Source organism: Bombus bifarius, unplaced genomic scaffold (assembly GCF_011952205.1).
Source record: "Bombus bifarius isolate JDL3187 unplaced genomic scaffold, Bbif_JDL3187 scf7180000007975, whole genome shotgun sequence".
Classification (NCBI taxonomy): Eukaryota; Metazoa; Arthropoda; class Insecta; order Hymenoptera; family Apidae; genus Bombus; species Bombus bifarius.
In genome coordinates, this window is record NW_022884361.1 from 813,884 (window position 1) to 837,684 (window position 23,801).

Below are 23,801 nucleotides of genomic sequence, written 5' to 3' on the forward strand. Positions count from 1 at the left end.
TAAACGAAACTTAAATGAATACCTAAATTCCACCAGTCACGCGAACACTAAGCCGTTTGCTACTGAACATCGACTTTTACCTACGTTTCCCACCTTAGAAATAACTTAGCACTTCGTTAACGGCGATTTCGGTTAATTGCTAGAATGCGGGAGAATTTTGTAATTTAAATTTCGGTAATACCGTTCAAAATATTCTTGGAAATTTTGTAATTGGGAGATTTACGAAATAATTTTTAGATTGTTCAGTTCTTATCGATTACGGAAAATTTGCTCTGTTTTGGTCACTTCTGAGGAATTTTTGATAGAAATTTTATCTATGAGGCACATTGGAAATGTTTTTAATTTGTAATTGGATGATTTGTATTTTGGATTGTTGGTTTTCTGTCTATTAAAAAAAATTTTGTTATTTTTCAGGAGATTGTGGTAGAAATTTTATTCGTGGAATACATTAAAAGTATTTCTAAAAGATTGATAATTAAGGGGTTTCAGATCGTTGACTAGATCTGGGTCATTGAAAGAAATTTTAGACGAAGAAAATGGATCAAAGGCAGTACAAAAGATATGGCATGTACTAAATGTGATATATACAAATATAATTTGAAAAATTTTTAATTTGCTTAATAAGAAGTATCCTTAAAACACGAAAACTGTTAAAAAATCTCCATACAAATCGAAATAAGGAAACGTCGAATATAAAAAGCTACCGATTTGAATATAGCTGTCATCAAGCAATGCCCTTTGATCGAAGGCTGTCATTTAGATATTAATTTATCAGCTGTATCGAGGCTAATTGCCGATTCACGCTACCGTATCTCATAATTTAGATACAAAATGCCATTGTCTCGTGTATGACGTAATCGTTATCTTTTAAGAACGGAAGGGTTAAGGGCGGTGATTACGCCTGGCAGGAACAACGCTGATAGATCGTATGTCCCAAGGGTGTAAAACACTCCCTTCTCAAGAGGAGTGCAAGTACCTTCAACGGGTGAACAAGCATGATGCTGCAGCAAGTCTAAAGCGCTATCTAGATTCACCATCCCTTTAATTACACCCTTCAGGAAAGCCGGTTCAAGGTAGCCTTTTTATTCTTCCTTCGAAAAAAAGGGGAAATATTATAGCCTGAAGTCCTACATCATATTCACACGATTCTATAATTATTTTACGGTTTCGATAGTTGAATGTGTGAAATAAAGCGAAATTGAAAAATAGAACGAAGCGTCGAAGGAGCACATAGATCTTTTAACTTTTGTCCTTTTCTTCTGAATTAAACTTTGTACGAAATGTACTATGGTAGACAAATCAGAAAAAGCAGTTTGATAACTCTAATACTAATAAATTAGCAGAGTCTGGAGTATTTATTTTCCGGATTATTTAAATTCCACTGTATTTCAATACTTTTTTAAATCTTCATAAACGTGGTTTATTCATCATCTCAGTCAATTTACTTATCATAATATCCATCCTGAAGATGTTCCATGAAATATCGACAATATCTTGAAACGTTCTTCTACGAAGGAGTTTTTCGCCGTATTTATATCTCATTTCCCATTGTAAACCCCTATAATGGAGACGATGATATAATACAAGGATTAATATACAAATTGCAAAGCAGGCAGGAATGCTCCTGTCACCGACAGGACCAGAGTGGATGCAATTGAGAAAATTGCCGGGATATCGGTTTCACCCTCGCATCACCGGGGGGATGCTGGATACGAAATGCGGGGTTAACGTAGAGGAATCTTCCGGTCTAACGCTGGCCGACGCAGCTGCATGCCGCCAAAATAAATTTTCACGATATCTGCCAGACAGCGACGATATCGGAAATTTTAAAAGAAACACGTACTTTATTGAAATCGTGCTGTGCAACAATCCTTCTCTTTCCTACTTCTTTTATTTCTTCGCGGTCTTTAATCACTTTACAGTTTACTTTGGAATATTTTATTTGGAAGTACTTGTTCAGTTTTGAGGTACGTCGGTACATTTTAAATAAGAGTAAATTCATATTATACTTGTAACATGACGTTGGTAATCATATAGAGTGGTAAAAAGATATTTAATCACCAAATGTGCCAGCCAATAAACAACGGATGTAAAAACGCTTGTAGACTTTCCAACGTTTCATAAAAACAGTAGAAGGATGTTTAATTACTATAGAATCTAAAATCAATAATTACTTAATAAAATTTAATTTAGTATATAAATAAAAAAAACATTTGAAAATACTAAAGGTAATTTTTCTGCAAATTAAGGCACGATATTCTTCAAATTTGATATTAAAATATTTCTTTGGATTTCCTTCATGAATTATGTTTTACGTAGATACCCAGTTCAGAACTATGTATCAGTGATGCAATATGTTAAAAGCAACCGAGCATCGTTCAGATTCCCTCGAAACTTTCTTCCACTCCGTTATCAGAGCAATTCTATCGGAAAACTTTAGCAATTCGCTGGATTTATCATCGAATCCCTGCTTAGTCTTACTCCGAGTGACTTTAAAATTTACTATTACGGCCGTTCGCCTTAAAATGGTCCGCCAAGCTGTTTCGTCTCGATTTCGTCTAAAGATCGATCTTTCTCTCGTCAGATTTATCAACCAACTAAAACTTGATAAAAAGATAATGCTTCTCCGTCACTGTCAATTGTTTTGTAAACTGTTAACTCCCTGACAACTCCTATCGATAATTCAAGCCTTGACACCGCCTTAACGAATCTTCTTAAACATCTGCAACTCCATATATCACAGTCACCCCATTTACCTTACCTTCTTCAAAGTATTTTCTAATTTTTCGATGCTTTATCTTAATAAAATACTTTATATATCGTTCGCCATTTCGCGAATAATTTCACAAATAAAAGATAACTAATACGTTCGTTCCAACGAACATCGTGTCCGAACTTGTTTATTGTGATTAAGAAAACACGCGTATTGTGTAAAGAAAAATTCATGAAACAAATAGGATATTCTATCTGAAAGAAATCCAAAATAATATTCCAGCACCGCTGATCTAGATTTATAAAATCACATCCATTGCAATTAATACTCAACATATTATACTTAGGAATACAGGAGTCATTCGATCGAACAATTTTAAACTTTCCCTTAAATTTTCTTCTCCTGCATACTCCAAACGATATCCAAATTTACAAAAAAATATTCGACATCGTAATTGATACAAAGTAAAAGAAGTTCAAGAAGAAAATCCAGAAACGACGAACACCGAGTTTAAGTTTGTAAAAATTCATCGCTTCAACTAACGCTTGACATACGTATCTTTCTTTTTCTTGTATAAGTTCAGTATCGCGACAGCTGCCCAAAGAAAAATTCACGAAGCAATGCCAATAATAAGACTATCGAACACACCATGTCCTAATTTGTAACAAATCACTCGACACCGTAATTACCCCACTCCCGAAACTCGGCATTACAAATGAGCAGGATATTCGAGGAACAAATGGGACCAGCACGGTCCGATGCGCTTCTGATTTACAGTGGCGCTTAACGCACGATTAGCGGCTAGCATGAAACACCGAGAGAATACTCGTTAACAATGATAGGAAAACAATTGGGTACAATTCGAAGACTACTCGAGCGGGTGGAATCGAGATCATTCGTCAATAGAAGCCGCGAAAATCCCTTAGTCAAGAGGATCGGGGGTTCAACAGCGTGTTGCCCGATCGACCGAGGTCACCGACAGCGTAGGGTGGTTATTTTGGACGCACAGTGGTGTAGACTCGATTTCAGGGGTTCATTGGCGAAATGAACGCGATCCGTGTAAACGCGGCTTAAGGGGCGAGGAAACTGTTCAATCTGTCGGCAACCCTGTAATTATCGCAACGTCTAACCGTCTAAGGGTTCTCTCTGTTACATTTAAGGGTGAGATAGTATCGATATACTGCAATAGCAGGAGCAAAAAAGCTGATATTAAAGTCGAGGAGCAAATTTTTCTGTGAGTTTTAATCGATACGTATCATGGTGTAAGATGATTGAGAATATCGATGAAAGTTTAAAAGAAAAGAATTTGAAATATTTAGTCGTAGGAAGTTATTAAAGTTAATTATAAATATTTTTCTTTATGCAGTAAAAATTTGTTTCGTGGCATTATAAGACAGTGTTCTATTTTTGTAAGAAACTAATTAATTTTTGCTTGGTTGCGACTGTTGATGAAAAGATTCCTACTTTACGGAGAACGACGCTAGTGATTGCAAATACACTGGAAATATGATGTGTGCAAATTCTTTTCTTATACAGTGCACACGTCGAGACTGTGTAACAGACTTTATGTACATTTGATATAAAAGACTTTCTCCTCGTGACTTGAACTGATTGCGAATTTGCTTGCAATTGCATCGACTACGTTTGATTACTCTGCTCAATTTCTCTTCGACACACATTCGGCTTAGGTTCATAGCAGCCTATAGCTTTACTTTACTCTCACGTGTCACCAACCTTTATACCATTTTGCTCTCTATACTTTTTCCTTTCGCAGCGAAAATGTCACGACAATGTATAGTTCGTCGATAATTTGTTAACTTATCGTCTGAATTATCAATATATTAGAGTTGAAGATCTATATATTTTGCCATCCTACGTTTTTCTTATTCATTACATTTTTATTAAAAGCACATCGTTGTATTTCCATGTACAAAAATTACAGCAAACTAATTCTTTTTTATTCGTATTTTAATTCACAGTGTTTCGGATCGCGATGACTTTGGACTTTTACCGTGAACGAAAAATCTGGTAAATCACAAAGAGGATCTAAAATTAACGAAACAATAAAATCTAATGATAGAAACAACTAAAAATACCACTACAACTCTTCTGAAGATATACAATCACAAGAATTAACTCAGATGCAGGAAACAAACTTAGAATTAGCTTTTGAATGCAAGCACGCTAATGAATCTCCCAATCGATGGCCAAGAAACCAGCTCACTTTTCCACGACATCGAACCAATTCAGTAACAATCTCGTAAATTCACCTCTGGCCAGGTTTAAAAGGGATTCTGCGCCACTGGCGCGACGCTCAATGAGAAAAGCTGCGTTTCCCGGAATGATCGGTCCGCGAATCGTTAATTGGATAGACCGGAATGGCTCGAGAGGACCCTCGATCCGACTTTCGAGAGGTCGTTCGACAGGAAAAAGCAGCCTGGTTTTACGATCCGATATCGAGCAAGGAACAAGGCCGAAGACTGTCCAAAGAACATTATCAAACATTTGTCTGCGATAAATATTTAACGCGATAAAATAGGATCGATCAATTCACTGTTTCTCTCAGAAAATATCTAAAGAATTGTAAAAAAAAAAAACTATAGATTTTTATTTGCAATTAGCAAAATCGATAAGAATAATAATCGAAATTATGGAAATTTTATACTGAAAGTCAAGATGGTAAGATTTTGAATCGGATATTAATTGAAAAATGATGAATAGATTTATAACAAGTGCCAGAAGCGAAGATTTTCAAATAGAAGAAAAAATTCATGTGTTTGTTAATTTTTATCCTTCGTCTGATACGAGTTAGTTCCATTTTACAGTGTTCGTTAATATGTCCAACAGAGAATTTACATATCTTCCACTATATTACTTTAAGATACTATAATACAATACTAATTTCTTATCTTTTCTAATATTCACGTTGATTAAACTCTCCTCTCCCTAAACTAAAAAATTCCAACCCTTGTTATCGGCTTATTTTTCTACGATGCGAAACTAATTTCCCATCCTTTTTGACGTTCGCGTCATTAACCATTTGCATCCCCCTCTCCGCGAAACTAAAAAATTCCAGACCTCGTTATCATTTTATTTTTCTACGATGCAAAATTAATTTCCTATCTTTTTCAACGTTCGCGTCATTAACCATTTGCACCCTTCCCCCCTCTCCGCGAGACTAAAAAATTCCAGCCCTCGTTATCATTTTATTTTTCTACCTTCCTCCTCAATCTCTTATTACGCAATCCTGTTCCTCATTAAGGGGTTGAAGAAGGAAAAAAATTCCAACTTTCTGAACCCGTGAAACGGAGAGCACCCCCGAGCCTCCGACTGAAACCCCTGTGACGAGAAAATATTTTCTCTGGCCGGTCTGTAAACACGGCGCTTCGTGCCGACCAAGATTACACCCCTTTCTGGTTCGAGGGTAACTTTCGGAGGATTGTTGGCACGGTTGAGAGAGACTACGGGACGAAAGTGAATCAATGGAGGTTGATTGGCCTGGCCGGCCTTCGACGAGAGTTCGGGGGGTTGGTCGATTACATGGTCCATCGTATAACTACAAACCACAATGACACCCGTGATTTTCGACTTGAACGCGACGGGGTGCACGTGCGTGGGCATGTCCGTTGGTTTTCAAGGGCCGTGTACCTCTTTGTAGCTCGCGAATCTCTCCGTGTGTGACGGTATCGCGATAAAATCGCTCGACAACCCCTCGTTCAAGGGAATGCCTAATTCGTTTTGCAACAAGAATTCGGTTCAGGTGTACGAGCAGCTCATTCGATTACAGTTCGTTGCTATCATGGGATTTGTGGGGATTCAATCTTCGAGTCTTTGCGCCACGTACGGATTCCTGATTCACCTGTTTCCAACTCCGCTCTTTTCCTCCGTAGATTCGAAGTGTGATCATTTATTTTTACTGTAATTATGGAATTAGAATCATTACACCTTCATTATTATGGTTTTATCGTAGAATTGTTGTAGTATTAGTGGAGTTATTATAATCCGATTAATCTTCGAGCGACTCGTGTTAAATGAAGAATTCGTCGAAGTACGCTTTTCGACAAGTTGTCGTATGTAAAGTTTTCATGGCGAAACCTTATTGGAATATTCAGAGAATTTGACTAAAAATGTTATCTCTCTTATCGTATAAGACCAATGCCCTATTTTCTGATCTAGTTACATGAACATGCACGATGTTTTCGCTGAAACTACCTTAACGCTCGTTACCACATGCTTCGTGGTAATAGATGACCGCTCGTTTTGTGGTAACCCATTAAACTCTGCACGATAACGAAATCACTTACCAGCGCTTTGTATCGTAGCAAACGAAAAGACATGAATTTCGTATCTTAAACAGATAATCTATTCACAGAAATTCGAAACAAAATCTATTTATTATATATTCTTGAAAACCAATGTATTCCCTTCATATAAACACGTATTGCAATATAATAATTCATGATAGCGATCTAATTTTGATACGATATATTGATTTTCGATATAGGTCCGCTCTTCGAGCTATAAGTAACTTTTGTAATTCAATAATGTTCTCGCTCGTAATACTTTATCAGAAATTTTATATTTGTCTCGAATTGACATCGTACGACTCGGCTTGGTTACAGGAGAATACTAATTAATATATTGCAGAACTCCATAGAAAAGAGACCACAGTTTACAATAGTGAATGATTTAATATTTTCATTGAAACATCGTAACAGAACGTACTCGGAACAAACTACACGGATCTATAAAATTTTATAGCAGAAAATTTCACGTTTAGAATTACAGAATACTACCATTCTTGCCGGTGGAATTACGCGGAAGAGTGAAAGCGGTGTTAGATGGTAGATTTCAAGACGTGTAACGTAAAACCGTGAAAAATTCGTCTGAGTGGCCAGTGGCCAGTGCCGGAAACCTTTCATTGCTGACAATTCAGACAATTCGTCGCTGACAGGTCGGATTTGCAACGAGCGCCTGTAATTCCTGGTGTTAACGTATCTACACTTTGGTGACGTAATTGAATTTTCATATTATCATGCGTCACATAACGCTCGCCTTCCGATTTAGATGACCCAAAAATTTACGCTACGCGATCTCATGTACCGCTCTACAACGAAACTTCGCTATAACATACTGTAACCTACATTTTAAATAAATTACGCTGCAATGCAATTGCGTTGCAATTTCAAGAATCTTACAAGATTACTTCCAGAATATTTCAAATGTTTCAAATGAAGGGGTGAAATCAAAAATATAAACCATGAATTTGAGTCACCGAGTCTTTCAAGAAATTTGTCCTGTCTCTCTAACACTTTTCTAAAATTAACAAAGTTACAACAAATACGATATACGTCTAAACACATACTCAGCATCAAGATTCCTCTTATGTATTCAACAAGACAGCTGCAATAAAGAGACCGTTCCACTTCTCAATCATTTGAGTCAAAGATTAAGCGACTCAAGATCAATCAGAATAAAATCACTTTCTCAAACGTGCTATGAATTCATAGTCACTAATATTCATAATAGTAAACCTTTGCGCTTTCGAATATACGAGCGTTATACCTTTCATTCTCTTTGAATAAATATAATTTCAATATTACAACGATGTTAAATGTAATTGAAACGTCAAGCATTAAAGTTTTTCAATTACTAGCCGTCATTCGCCCTAACGATTTTCGATCTCCATTCTCCATCAAACAAAAACCTGAGTACACGCGGAAATAACCCATAAAGTGGCAAGTACCCGAGATGGTCGTAAAAGACGGAACAAACGAATGTTCACTCACCGAAGCCGAGCAGATTGTAGCAAAGGTAATACAATAGCCATCGACACCAGAGGAAAACCCTTGGCCGTGCGCGTTTCAACGCGACCAACATCGCCACCATTTCGCGCACGCGGAACTTTTATATTCGACAACTCGGGCTTCACCTTAAAGAATCGACGTGTGATCCACGCATAGAGGAACCACGCACTGAAATGGCCCACATATTAAACAGCGGCATATCGGCCTGACCGCTGCATAATGTGAACCACTGGGAGAGAGCGGCAAAGAGAAAAAGAGGAAGAGTGTGTAATGATCGGAATGGAGGAACAGGGATGGAAGATCGAAAGAACGAGCCCGTATGATTCCCCTACTTGCGGACGAATGAATGACGCCATTCGTTAAATTGCGACCAAGATCCGGATGTGTCGAATCTCAAGTGTTTGTCGCGACTTAGGGAAATGCTGGAATGCTTCACGTCTTTCGGGTTATTCTTACGCGCAGGGAAGAAGAGGATGATATTTCGCGTAAAAGAGTGGGACAGTTTTTCATACTTGCAATAGGGGAAAACCATGATAAGTCGTATTTTTTGTCTTTTACGGGAAGGCGATGTTGAAATTTAAAATACAAACAAAATGAAGTTTAAAATAAGAGAAGGAAATGTTCGTTTTAATGATCTTATATTACAAGTGTATAAATAGATGTGTCCATTTAATACATTACCAAGCAATATATTTTGACTATTGTGATTATTATCATGCAAAATTGATTGTCTACTGTTGTTTTGGTCAATTACTGCTGATTACATCTATATTGTGATTAGTATATTTGAACTACTGTGTGAAGAGAATCGATCGACTCTATATTAAGTGATTCGATCATTTCAAATACACGAATTGTCTGTCTAACGGTTTCACATTTCCAGATAAATTCTTCTTCGCGCCTTGTTAATTAACATTATGTTACGTGTGAAACTAAACCAAACTGTAAATTAATTTACTAATTGTAATATAATTTACTAATTGTAATGTAAAATAATTGTACAAGGGAATAATAACATTGTCATAGAGTGAAATTGTTACAAAGTGACAACCAGATTTGAAACGTTATTTAATTACAAAGAATAATAAATCTAACTCTAAATCGAAATCTGTAAAACGATTTCGATGGGAAAAGTACGTAAAGCGAATGAAAATGTTACGAGCAGACTCTACGAATTTTCTTTCGTCTCAAATTTTCCAAAAATTATATAACTAGTAGCGCAGGTAAAAAGTTCCACGCCGACAGGAAGTGGCATAAGAAACACGCGAATGAAAAAAAGAGGAGAACAGAGAGCAAACATTGCGTGACTTGTCATTGTAAGTTCATGTCGCAGTTACCATTTCGCTCTAGATGCACGCACTTTATAGAGCGTACCTATTATCGTTTTAATACCCCCGCAGAGCTGTCTCGCAAAAAATGCTCATAGACTCATCGAGAATCCTCTGCACGTTCAGAAGAACCAGCAAAAATTCGTTCGAAGAAACAAAAAGCAACCCTATCCCGCTTACGATCGTTTTTATCTGCTCCAGATAGACAAAGATCCTCATGCTGTAGAAATATTCTCAGCTTTATAGGTCGCTCTCCTTATTTCCTTCGGGATTAACATTGTTCGAAGAAAAATGTTTATTATACAATAACAAGAATCGTCATTTTTATCTTCACGGTTGATGGTGCGCGTGTCTGTTTACGATAATTGAAAGTGCACCATTCGAACCGCAGGGGAAAAGTATAATAAGTTATTGTTGAAAAGGGGAACGTACCATAGGACGTCGTTCAAAAGGGGAATAACCTGTTAGGTTAAAAAAAAAATTGCATATTAAATAGCGGATAAATTTCTAAAGCTTTCCAGAACTTTTCCGAAAGAGTTTCAAAATTTTCAAACTGTTATTGAGGATTTCTTGCAAAAATAAATTTTATGGCGTGTATAAAATTAAATTAAATTTAAAATTACAAATATCGTCTATAAAAATAGAAAAAGATTTCTTCCACAAATCATATTTGATACAATTTTATAATTAAAAGAAATTTAAATTGCCATTTAGTAAACTCTTAAGAGATTATCAATTATTATGTTTACCATGAGAGACATCCGCTATTTGAAAGGGATATTTGGTTGAAACGACGTCTAGTAAATTTCAATTGAACTTGCACGAGAAAATCAATACCGAGACTGTTTTTTAATGATAGATTCAATGTTATTGCGGATACTAACAGATTGTAACTAGATGGCAATGGGTGTTTGAAACGCGATATTACCGGAAGGAATTTTATGCCAGATCGACAGGTAACACTAGCCTTGTGGTCTCACCGCGAATCTTTGGAAAAATTCTAAGCCAAAGATTAATTAGTCCTTTGGTTTTCACCAATCTAGAGCCGCCTATCGTCAAGCGAAAAATTCAAACGGCTCCTTTGACGATCCTTTTCATTAAAACATATTTCCTCTTTTAATAAAAGCTTCCTATAATCAATCTCTCTTGTATAATTAAATTAATGTTATCAATGAAATGAGATATTTCCTACATCTAATTTTTGTTCCATTTCTAAAAATTATCTCGCTCTATTTTTCTATAAAAAGGAATTTTCCGACAAATTAATAGTAGTGAAATTTCCTTCTGATAAATTTTTTGTATACTGACAAAACGATACGTAAGTTATTATTTACACTTTCCAATAATAAGAGTTTAATTATAAAATTGATACTTTTGTGATTCTGATTTTCATAACAAACTTTTTGAAATTATTTGAAAATACCGGGCATTATTATGACATCTTTCCGGTTCCAGTTGCTATCATAATATCACAGTGAAATATCAAGATATTCGGATATCGTTAAAATGATGTCGGAGATATAGTATCGTTAAGGTGCTTACCTAGTTACGGTTTTGCAGAGTATAAAACGAGGTGATTACTTCGGATGATTTCTGCACGTTGCGATGAGTTCACGACCGCGAAACAAGACACTGCGATACACAACTACACGACCCATCGACTTCAGAAGTGGTTTCTTCCTTCCTGGAAACAAATGCATCGTTAGTGTAAAATATATCAGAATTCATCTTCAATAGCTATTCTACAGAGAAATGTTAGACCACCCAACTAATGGAAATGTTTTGCCTTTACGAATAAATATAACAATATGTAATAACAATCACTTCGCAATTTTTCCTTTTTCGTTCTATACAACTACTTGTCACAAGTTCCAGCCTATAGAAATAGTAGTTATTACCTGTAGCAAAAATAATAATGATTTGACATTGTCTGCGGTCTACCAATGACCACATAGTGATCATATTTAGAAAGAATCCATCATACAGTAAATCTACTAAAGAAACCGAAGAAACAGGAAGACCGTCGGAAAAACAATCGAGTGTGTTTTTCCAGGTAAAACGATTTTAGTCGCACACAGTGCCGGTCAGACCGGGTAGGGTCGTTGCACTATTAACTCAGTACGTCTTAGTTTTGTCTAGATACTCGGCTCCTTGACCCTACTTTGCATCACGTGCCACGGCGTGTGGGATCAGGTACCATTTATCCACTCGAACCGGTTGGCGATGCTGTAATTCAAACCGCTTCGAGGGTTGCCATTGTTAACGAACAGAGATATCAGTGTTGGCCCCAACTTAATGTAAATAATAAGCGTTGCCGCGCTGCCAGAGAACTGGCAAAAATACCCTCGGGGTTGGGAACCTGACCGTTTGGTTTATTACTCGACCCTCTATGACCTATTCTCTATACGGATGCTTCCAAAGATTGAAAATTATCGTGCAACTTATACGCCTTGAGGTAATTATACAGTCATCTGTTTATGGTTTGTGGAAGAAATATGGCCAGGCCTTGGATTCAAATGTCAATTAGTAGCAATGATTGGTTTACCGATACCTACGTAGGGCTCGTATGAGATGGTTTAAGTATATTTCTTGTTAGCCATTGGAGTCTGATTCAGGTTTTGAATCTTCTGTAAATTGCTATACATTGTTTCATTCGTTAGTATATTCCTTTCTCCTTCTGAGAATAGTTTGTATTTTTGTATGTTTTATTATTAGAACTCCTTTTCTGGTTCGCTTTCCTTATATTCTTCCCTATTAATGGAATTTTTTCTAGCTCAGTTTAGCCTTTTTTAGCTAGTCTCTGTATTGTTTCATTTTATTGCTAGAGCTAAAAAGCTTTTCTTCTATTGTAATGCAAAACTAAATCCGCACATTCATCAATATATATTATTCTTACTTTCCTAAGTTTAATCATTGTTTCCTCTTCCTTCCACGATCATTACACACAGCATCCACGGTATAGATTCCACTCGGCTCTCGGTCCATAGTTACCGAGTAACTTTCATCAGTATTTTTTTCGCTTTAATGCTTCACGTACTCCACAGAATTTATCAGAAAATATGTTCCATCCAACACGCGATGATACACATATAACGGTCTAATGCACCTGAAGATGAGTATCACCTTACACATTTTCCCGCATTCGCGACCTTTTCCAGCAAGGCACGCGAGAAAAGGGGGTCGAAAGATCGGGTGGCATTTATTCGGTCTATCCATTCGCAACATCGTAATTCAGGCTGCAGAGCGGAGGGTACCTATTGTCAGTGGAGAAAGATATCAGTGACAGTGAGTTTAGGTACTTAGTCGCGAGGTTGATATCAAAAGGGCGAAGCTATCCCGTGCCACAGCGATGCGTATTGTTCGTAAACGTGCCTTTTGTGTTCCAATTGAAGCACGAATGGATCATCTGCGTCACGGGAAAGGTACGACGCATTCCGGACCTTCCTTTTGTTTACGACGATAAGGACAAATAGGAAGAACCGAGGATACGCCAATGGAAGCAAATTCTCAACTTTTACGTTATGCCTTTGCCCCGTCCTCTTTCTATCCGCGTTGTAGACATACAGATGAAGAACAACGATGCTGGCCTTTGTCCTTAAATTTCTCTTTTCCTCTTTTTTCCACCTCCTTCGGTTAAATATGCAAACCTCCGTTTCGAATAGCGTGGAATGAATGCTACGCGCGCTACGGAAATTGTAGAAAAATTGAAAATATCCCGTTTGTTATGATTTTCTTCGCTTTAATATGCAACTTGAAAGCATGTTACTCTTATTTCTTTTATTTCAAAGATGAAACGAGTCAGTGATATTTTGCAAATTACTGGAAATATAAGAAATATTCTTCATAGCGAGCTGCTTTAACACGCTACATGATAGGACAATTTTTTCTGCTTCCTTTTTTCCAATAATGATGAATGAATAAATGATGCTATCGAAATTGCAACACGGTTGAAAATATTCTTTGTAGCAGATTAAATCTTGAAATTTGAGATTTCGAATCCAAATTTTTAGAATATTTGAATAACATTCTTCCTGTTCGTCTCATATAAATAATATAGGACGAATGATTGATGTCTTTCAACTATTGAAAAATTAAAAACCTTTCTCATATCGATATAATATTGTGTGAAAAATACATTAGAGGAGAATTAAATGTTAATATTACTGACACATTTATTTCGATTTTATGCTCGACGCAACGAAAGCGTAAAGGAATTTCCTGGCCAAGTGGTTTGGAAAAAAATTGCTCTCAATTTCTGATTTCTCAAAAAGATGAGAGGATAGCTATATCGATGAAAGTTATAATCCTGAGTGGAACTTAATGCTCAGCCGTAGTAGACACGAGTCTACTCTGGTAGAACGTATAAAAATACACATGATACGAAATCGTGCGTTTTCAGGCCGCACGTTCTGACCTCTCTAAATATAATTCTCATCGATAAAACTGAATTTCAAGTCGGTCGAAATTAATCCCGACCAATAATACAATCCAACCGTATAAAGCTTGGAGTCGAATAAAATACAAAAGCACTTCGCGATTCTCAATAGAATATCAAAAAATGCATGAATCTTTCAAAGTGTCACGAACCAATCCAATCATAAGATATCAACCGAAAGTGTCGATGATATTTTCTCAAATAACAAATCGAAATGAAACGAGATGGAAAATAAACTGAAAAATCAGAAGAATTTTCGAAACAGCTTAATCAAAGAAGATACAAAATACGAATAAACTATCCTTTTTTTATCTCGTTGAGTTTAGTTTTCAGTGAGTATTAAAACTATATATAGCCCTATAACTTTGTAACAAAAATGTAACTGTATAAGGGAAAATTAGACAGAGGATTGGGAAAATGGACAAAAAATTGAAAGCCTAGTCGTTGGAGGCTACAATGTTGCAGAAAATAAAAATCTATCGAACCCATCGGTCCGCGATAACGAAATTAGTCAATTACCAGCCGTTTGGAGGCCTGTTATCGTTAACTCTTTACCTTTATTTCTTCGCCGTGTGCAAGGGTATGGCTTAGACTCACGTAACGCGAGCTTTACAGTCGTAATGCATGTTTTTTGTCACGGCACATAGACGGAGATTAGATTTAGCCTCTGTCTTTGCTCGAAACAAGGTCCATGCATGAACAAAAGTCGTGGTCGGAACATAATGACGAAATGATTTCATCAAATATTCTGCGTATTGGATGTTTCAGAATAAAATTTCAAGGATTCTACGTATTCTGTATTGTATATCTTTTTTCTATTTTCACTATTCTACATTCTATATTTTGTTTTCTACATTCTGTATTCTATGACGTATTTAGACCCCCTTACACAATAGTTTACTAGTTTACCTACGAATATTAAAAATTGAAAATTGATGAATATATCGATGACTTCAATTCTAACAGTTCTAATATATAATATTATAAAAATATTCTATTATATAACTTACAACTTGTGACCTACCGATTCATTGATATTGCAAACGTGCTCAAATGATAAAGACTTTGATCCTCTCCTTTTCTCTAATTAAACTCTTTTTGTCTTAATTTATAATACAACATTTCCTGTTCCACAGAATATAAAATATAAGTAAGATACGTAAAATATACGAAATATAGAATAATATTTCAAAGAATGGCCCAGAAAAGAAATTAATGGAAAATAGACTTAAATTTTTATGAAATATCAAGAGACCAGCATCTCTGGAAAAGTAACACATGATTTTTCTCATACATCAAAGGAAACTTCTCAAACGGTCGGTATAGAACAGAGGACTATGATCGTAGACACGGCGATGCACGAGCAGACGAGATGAGGACGCAGATTCTTGGGAAAGTTTATAGTGATCATGGTTAAAGATATTAAGGTCGAGCGTAAGGCAACGATGTAACTTTCCCTCGAAACCTTATATTCTCATATGGCATGAAAGCCGATCAATATCCTCAAAATAGAACGAATGAGTACACGCTTCATGTCGCACAAACGGAAAGAGAGAGAGAGAGAGAGAGAGAGAGAGAGAATGAGAAAGGGAGTGGAAAAGCAAAATTTTCCGAACCTCTGTTCACCCTAATATTGACGAAGCCCCATTATGAACAACGACAGTCACGAATATATGAATGGAAACAAGGGGCGCATGGGAAATTATCGACACATCACTCGAAGATATTAGGTTAAGTAAAAAGTTCTGAGCGTTTTTCGCTAGATGTCTTTAGTGAGCCATATCTCACGATGTGCACATCGCATCGAGTCATAGTATACACCGATTTCAAGGTGATATTACGCATCAAAAAGGTTCTTTGTCAGTTTTGTGTTCGGTGAAGCCAGTTGTGTGTTACAGCGTTCGAAAATGGAGATAAAAAAAGAGAAAATTCGATACATTCTTCAGTACCACTACGACCAAGGTGAAAAGGCGGAGCAGGCGGCCAAAAAAATTTGTGCTGTTTATGGACCCAGTACAGTATCGAATGCAACAGCAAAGCGGTGGTTCCAACGATTCCGTTCTGGTAATATGGACGTCGAAGATGAGGCACGCTCTGGTAGGCCAATCGTCGAAAATGTGGATAAAATCATGGAAATCGTCGAGTCGGACCGGCATGTGAGCACTTATTCCATTGCCCAGGAACTGAAGATTAGCCAGAAAACCGTTTGGAACCATTTGCATAAGGCTGGTCTCAAGAAGAAGCTCGACGTATGGGTGCCACATGAATTGACGCAAAAGAACCTTTTGGACCGAATTGATGCCTGCGATTCTTTGTTGAGACGTAACGAAATCGACCCATTTTTGAAGCGGATGGTGACTGGCGATGAAAAATGGGTCACATACGAGAACAACAGCCGAAAAAGATCGTGGTCCAATCGCGGTGGGCCGGCCCAAACGATCGCCAAGCGTGGATTAACGGCCAAGAAGGTTTTATTGTGTGTTTGGTGGGATTGGAAGGGAATCATCCATTATGAGCTGCTCCCATCGGGGCAAACACTTAATTCGGACCTCTATTGTCAACAACTGACCAGACTGAAGCAGGCGATCGACCAGAAGCGGCCAGAATTGGCCAATAGGAAAGGTGTTGTGTTCCATCAAGACAACGCCAGGCCGCACACATCTTTAACGACGCGTCAGAAGCTCCGAGAGCTTGGCTGGGAGGTTCTATCGCATCCGCCGTACAGTCCAGACCTGGCACCAAGCGATTATCACCTTTTTAAGTTTTTGCAAAATTTTCTTGATGGTACAAAACTGGCCTCAAGAGAGGCTTGTGAAAATGAGCTGGTCAAGTTTTTTACCAATAGGGACGAGGACTTCTTCAACCGCGGAATTATGAAATTGCCTTCAAAATGGACAAAAGTAATCGAACAAAACGGCGCATATTTAATCTAAATCGAATAATCTTGACTATGTTAATTTCATCGTCGAAATAAAGCGAAAAAGCGCTCAGAACTTTTTACTTCACCTAATATTTTAACTTACAGTGAAATGTGCCAGTCTTTTTCAGGAAGCAATGATACATCCTTTGATGATTCCATTTTATTCTATCTATTCTATCTATTACTTCCTTATAAAACGAAAGAAACCTTTGGGACAACTTAATACATTTAATTCATTCGTGAAAATAAATTTCATTTGTACCATTTTGTACTGTAACTGTCATATAAGCTCAAAAATTTCATATATTTAACCTTAGTGTATGAAAGATTCTTAAAATCGAAATTAGTTCAAGCAATTAATTTATACAGTGTATTCCAATACATTTTTCTTGAATGATAAATGCGATAAGACATTTCATGTACTACATATATGTATAATATAAGTATACTAATAACAAATATTAATAAAATTCGTATATATAGTTGTTATCAAAATGAATAGAAAAGGTATGATCTTAGTTAAGAAAGCAATACAGAAAAATTAAAAAACAAATAACTTTGATACGAAGCTTATCCGTGCCCACCTACGTAAATTGTATTTTAATTAATTTCGGTAAACATATCGTTTATACGGTCATTAATATCCCACATACTATTCATTTCGTTCATTAGCATTAACAACCTTATCTGCTTATCCTAATACTCGGCGCCTCTGTATCAGAAATATCGCAGTAAAACTAATTATTCCGTGGAATAAATTCGGAAAATTGTAACTTGTATTTCAGAATTATCCATTATTCATACATCACTCGGTACGTTTGAATTAAATAAAGATAAAAGACAGAAACAAAATCGAAATGAAATTTATATAATGCTAGAATAAATCGTTGTTTATCAAAATCCCGATTATTCGATCGTTGTATTAAATTAATCAAATGAAATAATTATAGATTGTTCCATTTCACCATTATTTGGTGTTGCTTTTATGTATCAATTTCATTTTTCAGAACTAGATGAATTGATAATTAAATTGAATTTATATCAAAGAAATTAAAATAACAACTACGTGAAAAATATAGAATCGAATCTTTTTCGAGATATTCTACAAAAAATCATTTATATCTCCAAAAAGACGCATGTTAATCTATATACAACACATATTGTATAATGACTGATAAATAAGATTGATGTATTATTGATAAATGAATATACAAATTTATAATATATATAATTTATAATATATATATGAAAGAGTTTATTTCAAGCATTCTAGTATTTCTAATATTAATAAGTATTATAAATAAATTCAACGAAATATAAATATAGATAGTAATATAGATACAAATTTCCATATAAATATAAGGAAATAATTATTGAATATGAATGAACAATGTTATTTAGTTTGTCCACCATTAATCTTTGATACATTATATAAAAACCTTAATACCAGAAATTTATGGATTGAATTATCATAAAATTCAAAACTCTTGATTTTCCATACGTTATTTTATTAGCCATAACTTGTGAAAATTACTACATATGTAACATTCATCTGAGAATTACCACTTTTTTTACAAATTTGCAAATTACGTATTAAAATGGCTATTTTCAGTTTTTTCAGTTATCGTAATTCAAACTATTCAAAGCAACGCCATCCAACAATAGTTACATATATGTATATTAATCCATTAAGGACCTACGTTGCATCAACGTAACATTTCATTCATAATTTTTCTCAGATTTATAGCACTACAATGAATCGTTTTCTTTTTAAACCATGGAAATCTTTCTTAATAGGCTTCTATAAGATATGTGCTATTCTACTACGACTTTTGGAAATCTCAATCAAACGATATGTAAGTCACTTTATTTACTTACTTTCAATGATATTGCGTTAGAGCTTTTACGTATTATTTCATTATTCGGGCCGGATAAAAACTAAATTACTTTGTTTATTCACAAAATATCTACCTTTATGTTTTACACGTTTGATTCAAGTAGCCTTGCCCTGGCACACACCTGTTTAAATTCCCAATCGTCCGTGTTCTGCGTAACAGAAACGCGCCTACACTACTTCGCGAGAATCGCAATAATTTCGAGATCTCGATCTTCGACACTAACGACACAGCGATACCGCTTTTATCTTCAAACTACGACACTGCCGATCGCGGCGCGAATTCGACCGCGATTTAAATCGCGCCACTTCGACATCGTTCAACACCAGTCGAATAATCAGCTGAACGGGAACAAGAATAAAAGGGATAGTAGTAGTAGTAAACGAAAGAAAACGAAAATGAACGAGATGAACCGATTTCCCACGATAAACCACGACTCGCGACACTGTCGGTTCGAGGTCGTCACGACGACTGGCGGAATTGTCGACAGAGAGCGACACGACAGCCCTCGGCCGGGTCAACGCATGCGCCCTTTACACCCTGTGCCCAACCCTGTTTTTATAAAGACCACCCTTACGCTACGAATCTCCTTTCGAATACCTGCTTTCCTATTTTTTCATTCCTTTAATCCTTCCGCATTCAAGAATAAGATTTATATTAAACCTCATATAAAATATATTTCAATATAAAATGGTATATATATTCTATATTATATTCCAATGACAATCCTCATAATACGAATTTTCTTTCGAATACTCACCACCCTATGTTTTCATTCCTTTAATCCTCCCGTGTACGCAACAGAAGTCTTTGTTAATTACATAAAATATATTTCAACATAAAATGAAATATGTACTCCATATACATGTATACATTGCAGTGACGACCCTTACTCTACGACTCTTCTTTCGAATAGCAGTCTTCTTTTTTCTCACTGCCTTAGTCCTACCCTAAAGACTACAATTATTATAAAAATGCAAAATTTCGATACACATTATATTAAATAGGATGTATATTTGTTTTAGCAAAATGGACTTATTTGACATTTTAATTATATTTTACAACTATCCACATCGACCATAGCCATTCCCATCACCCATATTGGGCATATTTTATTAAATTAACATTAAATAATATTTAATCTTTTGTATCGTACTCACGTGTGTATGTATGTATACAGTAATATTGTCTGCGAATGAGAATATTTGCTTTCGTGTAATTGATGATTTTAATTGGTGGAAAAAATAATTCCCATTATTTGTTACAGTATCGTGGAACATTATGTAACAGAAAAATAATTTCTCTAATAGTTTTATTTCTAGTGACGTTGTTGCTTCACTCGATGACACATATCGTCCGTGGATAGCGTCACGATCGATTTAATTCATGAGAAGCAATATCGAGTAATGAGAACTTAATTCTTTATTTCGAGATTCCGTAAACCTAATTAAATAATTTATGCGTTCAAATTATTTTATATGTCCCTGAAACGTTTTAAAATCTATCTAATTCTTGAAAACTATCGTGAAAGGAAATCATTTTACATTAACCATTAATAAAGTCAACCAAATGCAATTAAATATTTTATTGTTATAATGTTAAATGAAAAGTAGAGAAGTTACTATTTGTAATGATTATAAATGATGTTGCGATGGTATAAAATTTTCTTGATAACTTTTAGGAATGAAATATAATATAGGAAATATTGTTAAGTAATAATTTAAATAATATTGTTTTAAATATTGTTAATTAAGAAATCGAATTAAATCATCTATATTTCTAAGCACTTTCAGAAATTAATTCTAATAAATAGCATGCATGCAAATTCATATTCTTAGAAGTATAGATAACAAATTTTAACTTAAATGAAAATTTTCTAATAGTAATACATATATATAAAATATATATATATAAAGTAATACATATTCCTTATTTTTTATATTTTATATAATTTTGTATTTGTGAACGTTTCTGTATATTTTTGCATACTCACATTTGCCATAAATGCACAAATATCCGCAGTTTACTAATAAATCATTAATAAAGCAAAAAAAAGGGAAAGAATTACTGTTATTCATAATATAACATATAATAAAATCACAAACAAGGATATACATAGTCAATGATAAAATTTAATTCATAATTCAGATACAGTTTGTATAAATATTTTTCCAACCGCCGCATATACCTATGTCGACACGATACTCTGCTGTACCGACGGTCGACCTTACCGCTGTTTAACTTTAACGTATAACGCCTAGCATTCGTTTCTAAAGCACGGTACATTACAATGCAATAACAAAAAGGTCCTCCAACGTAGGAATTTCAACGAAAGAATGAAATTTCAAATATGGTCAATACCTTTTAAGAGTATAATAAATTGTATCTTATGCCACAATAATTTTTCGAGAATATATTATATTTGTTTAAAAGACCGATCAACCATAATTAAAAATATTATATAAAATATAAATACCTTCATTTAGATATGTGCATTTTAAATTTTGATATTAATGCTTGATTTTAATGCTGTTAATAACTTAAAGTCAAGTAGATGTAGTAAGAAGGAAAAGAGATGTAGGAAATCAAACAAGATTCGTACAGAAATACTTTATTGTAATAGAGATAGATCCTTCAATTCAAGTTTAGGAAACTGCACTCTCTGTTCAATCCATTTTGCTACAGTAAGAAGTTCCTTCTCTTTCAAAGGAGGTCCCATAAGTTGTAAGGATAATGGTAAACCACTCTTAGATAGTTTAATTGGCACATTAAGTGCTGGTATACCTGCCATATTAGCAGGTTGAGTACAATAATCTTGAATTAAACACTGTGCCTGGTTATCCATTGAAATAAAATCATTATAGGTAGGAGCTCCTGTTAAAGTGGTAGGAGTGAGTAGGAGATCAATATTATTATTCCATACTGCATCAAAATCTTCTGAGATTAATCTTCTTATTTTCATTGCTTTTACGTAATATTCTTCGTAATTTTCATTTAATAAAAAATAATTCCCGACTAGAATACGTTCTTTAACTATTTTACCAAACCCTTCAGACCTCGTCTTCTTATACATATTATGCACCGAACTCCATTCATCTGATCTGTAACCATACTCCATGCCATCATAACAAGCAAGATTACTTGCAACATCACAACGATTTAAAATTGTGTAACACATTATAGAATAGTTAGTATGTGGCAATGATACTGTGGAAAGCGATGCTCCATCTTCACTTAAGTATTGAGAAATTTCATCCCAACATTCTTGTACCTCTGGGCTTAGGTTTTTCTCTTTATATTCCTTTGGTATTCCAATTCTAATATTATTAATATTTATTTTGTCTGGTATGTCAAATGGTACATATTCTTTTCGTAAACAAGTAGAATCAAACTCATCTGGACCAGCTATAGTATTTAAAACTAACACAGCATCATCAACATTTCTTGTAAGAATACCAGGTACATCCATTGAATTTACAAGAGGAATAAGTCCATAGCGCGATACCAAACCATAAGTAGGTTTTAATCCAATTAAACCACAGTAAGATGCTGGGTTTCGAGTTGAACCTCCAGTATCTGAACCAATTGCAGCATAACAACTTCCAGCTATAACAGCCACTGCAGAACCACCACTGCTACCACCTAAAATAAAATTCTTATAAAATATTTGATAAAAGACTTTAACCATATATACCTGCTATATGCCAGGAATCTGCATTTTTATTCTGTTCTGTATATTCTTTCATTTGATTATTGCAAGAATAAAATTTTGAAAGCAAATCTGAGTTCCATAAGTTTTTTGTTGGTCCATAATATGAGTCAATAGTTCCAGAACCCATAGCAAATTCATCGAGATTAGTTTTACCAATTAACACTGCTCCAGCATCTTTTAAACGTTGATAGACAGTGGCATTGTAGGTGGGAATAAAATTTGACAGCATCTTTGATGCACAAGTTGTTAGATGACCTTTGGTACAATAATTATCTTTAATCGCAATGGGAATTCCATCGAGTTTTCCCAATAAGCTACAATTTTTTTGCCGTGAATCTGAGTTTTCAGCATGTTTCTTTGCTGTTTTATCGGTAATAGTAATATAAGCATTTAAAGGTTTAATAGCTGATGCAACTTTAATAGCTGCTTTTGTAACATCAGAAGGTCCCACATCACCAGCATTTATCTTTTGACTTACTTCTCTTATCGATGTAGTCAATAATTTATTCATATTTTCCTAATAATATAACCAAACAATGATATATATATACACACATATATATACATATGACATAACCTCAATTCATTTGCCGGTAAGAAATAATTTTAAATAAATTACTATAGAAAAGATGATATTGATACTTAAGAAATTAGTTAAAATAGTATCAAATTTTGAACTACTTCAAAAATTCATCGGAATTAGACTAATAATGCAATAATATTAATTAAAAGTCACTTGGTAAACATATGAACTGTTTAGAACGTGTGTTACGTGACATGTATATATTATATTCAATACAATAAATAATTTATAACATAACTTTGAACTGAAATTTATTGTTATATATATTAATTGTTAGTAGTTTCTTTAACAGTTGCGCAATAATAATTACAATTTTCTTGCAATAATGAGAAAAAAAGTCAACGACTAAAACAAGATGGATATATTATTACACTATTTTCTCATTTGAAAATACTGCACATAATTTAA

At 34.9% G+C, this 23,801-nt stretch overlaps 2 protein-coding genes across 18 annotated transcripts in view; both read right to left on the reverse strand.

Annotated features, from left to right (window-relative positions):
• Positions 1-19,583, reverse strand: part of LOC117204014 (kazrin) — a 141,090-nt gene extending 121,507 nt beyond the window's left edge. For 8 of the 16 annotated variants that reach the window (XM_033440988.1, XM_033440993.1, XM_033440992.1 and 5 more), the window contains exon 1: positions 8,503-8,641. In XM_033440988.1, coding sequence (XP_033296879.1) covers positions 8,503-8,602 — 100 coding nt within the window. In that variant the 5' untranslated portion in view covers positions 8,603-8,641. Of the gene's footprint in view, positions 1-8,502; positions 8,643-11,390; positions 11,533-19,174 lie in introns of those variants that run through there. The other 8 variants (XM_033440998.1, XM_033440989.1, XM_033440999.1 and 5 more) reach the window with 4 other exon arrangements.
• Positions 19,584-21,693: 2,110 nt separating this feature from the next.
• On the reverse strand, positions 21,694-23,601 carry LOC117217234 (glutamyl-tRNA(Gln) amidotransferase subunit A, mitochondrial). Of its 2 annotated transcripts, XM_033464683.1 has the most exons (3): positions 23,492-23,592; positions 22,793-23,327; positions 21,694-22,740 (listed from the first exon to the last, which is right to left on the reverse strand). In XM_033464683.1, exons 2-3 carry the CDS (start codon positions 23,319-23,321, stop codon positions 21,710-21,712), a joined length of 1,560 nt encoding a protein of 519 aa, XP_033320574.1. In that variant the 5' UTR covers positions 23,322-23,327; positions 23,492-23,592; the 3' UTR covers positions 21,694-21,709. The 2 variants fall into 2 exon arrangements, with proteins under 2 accessions (XP_033320574.1, XP_033320572.1); XM_033464681.1 differs by having other exon boundaries at positions 22,793-23,601.
• Positions 23,602-23,801: the final 200 nt, after the last annotated feature.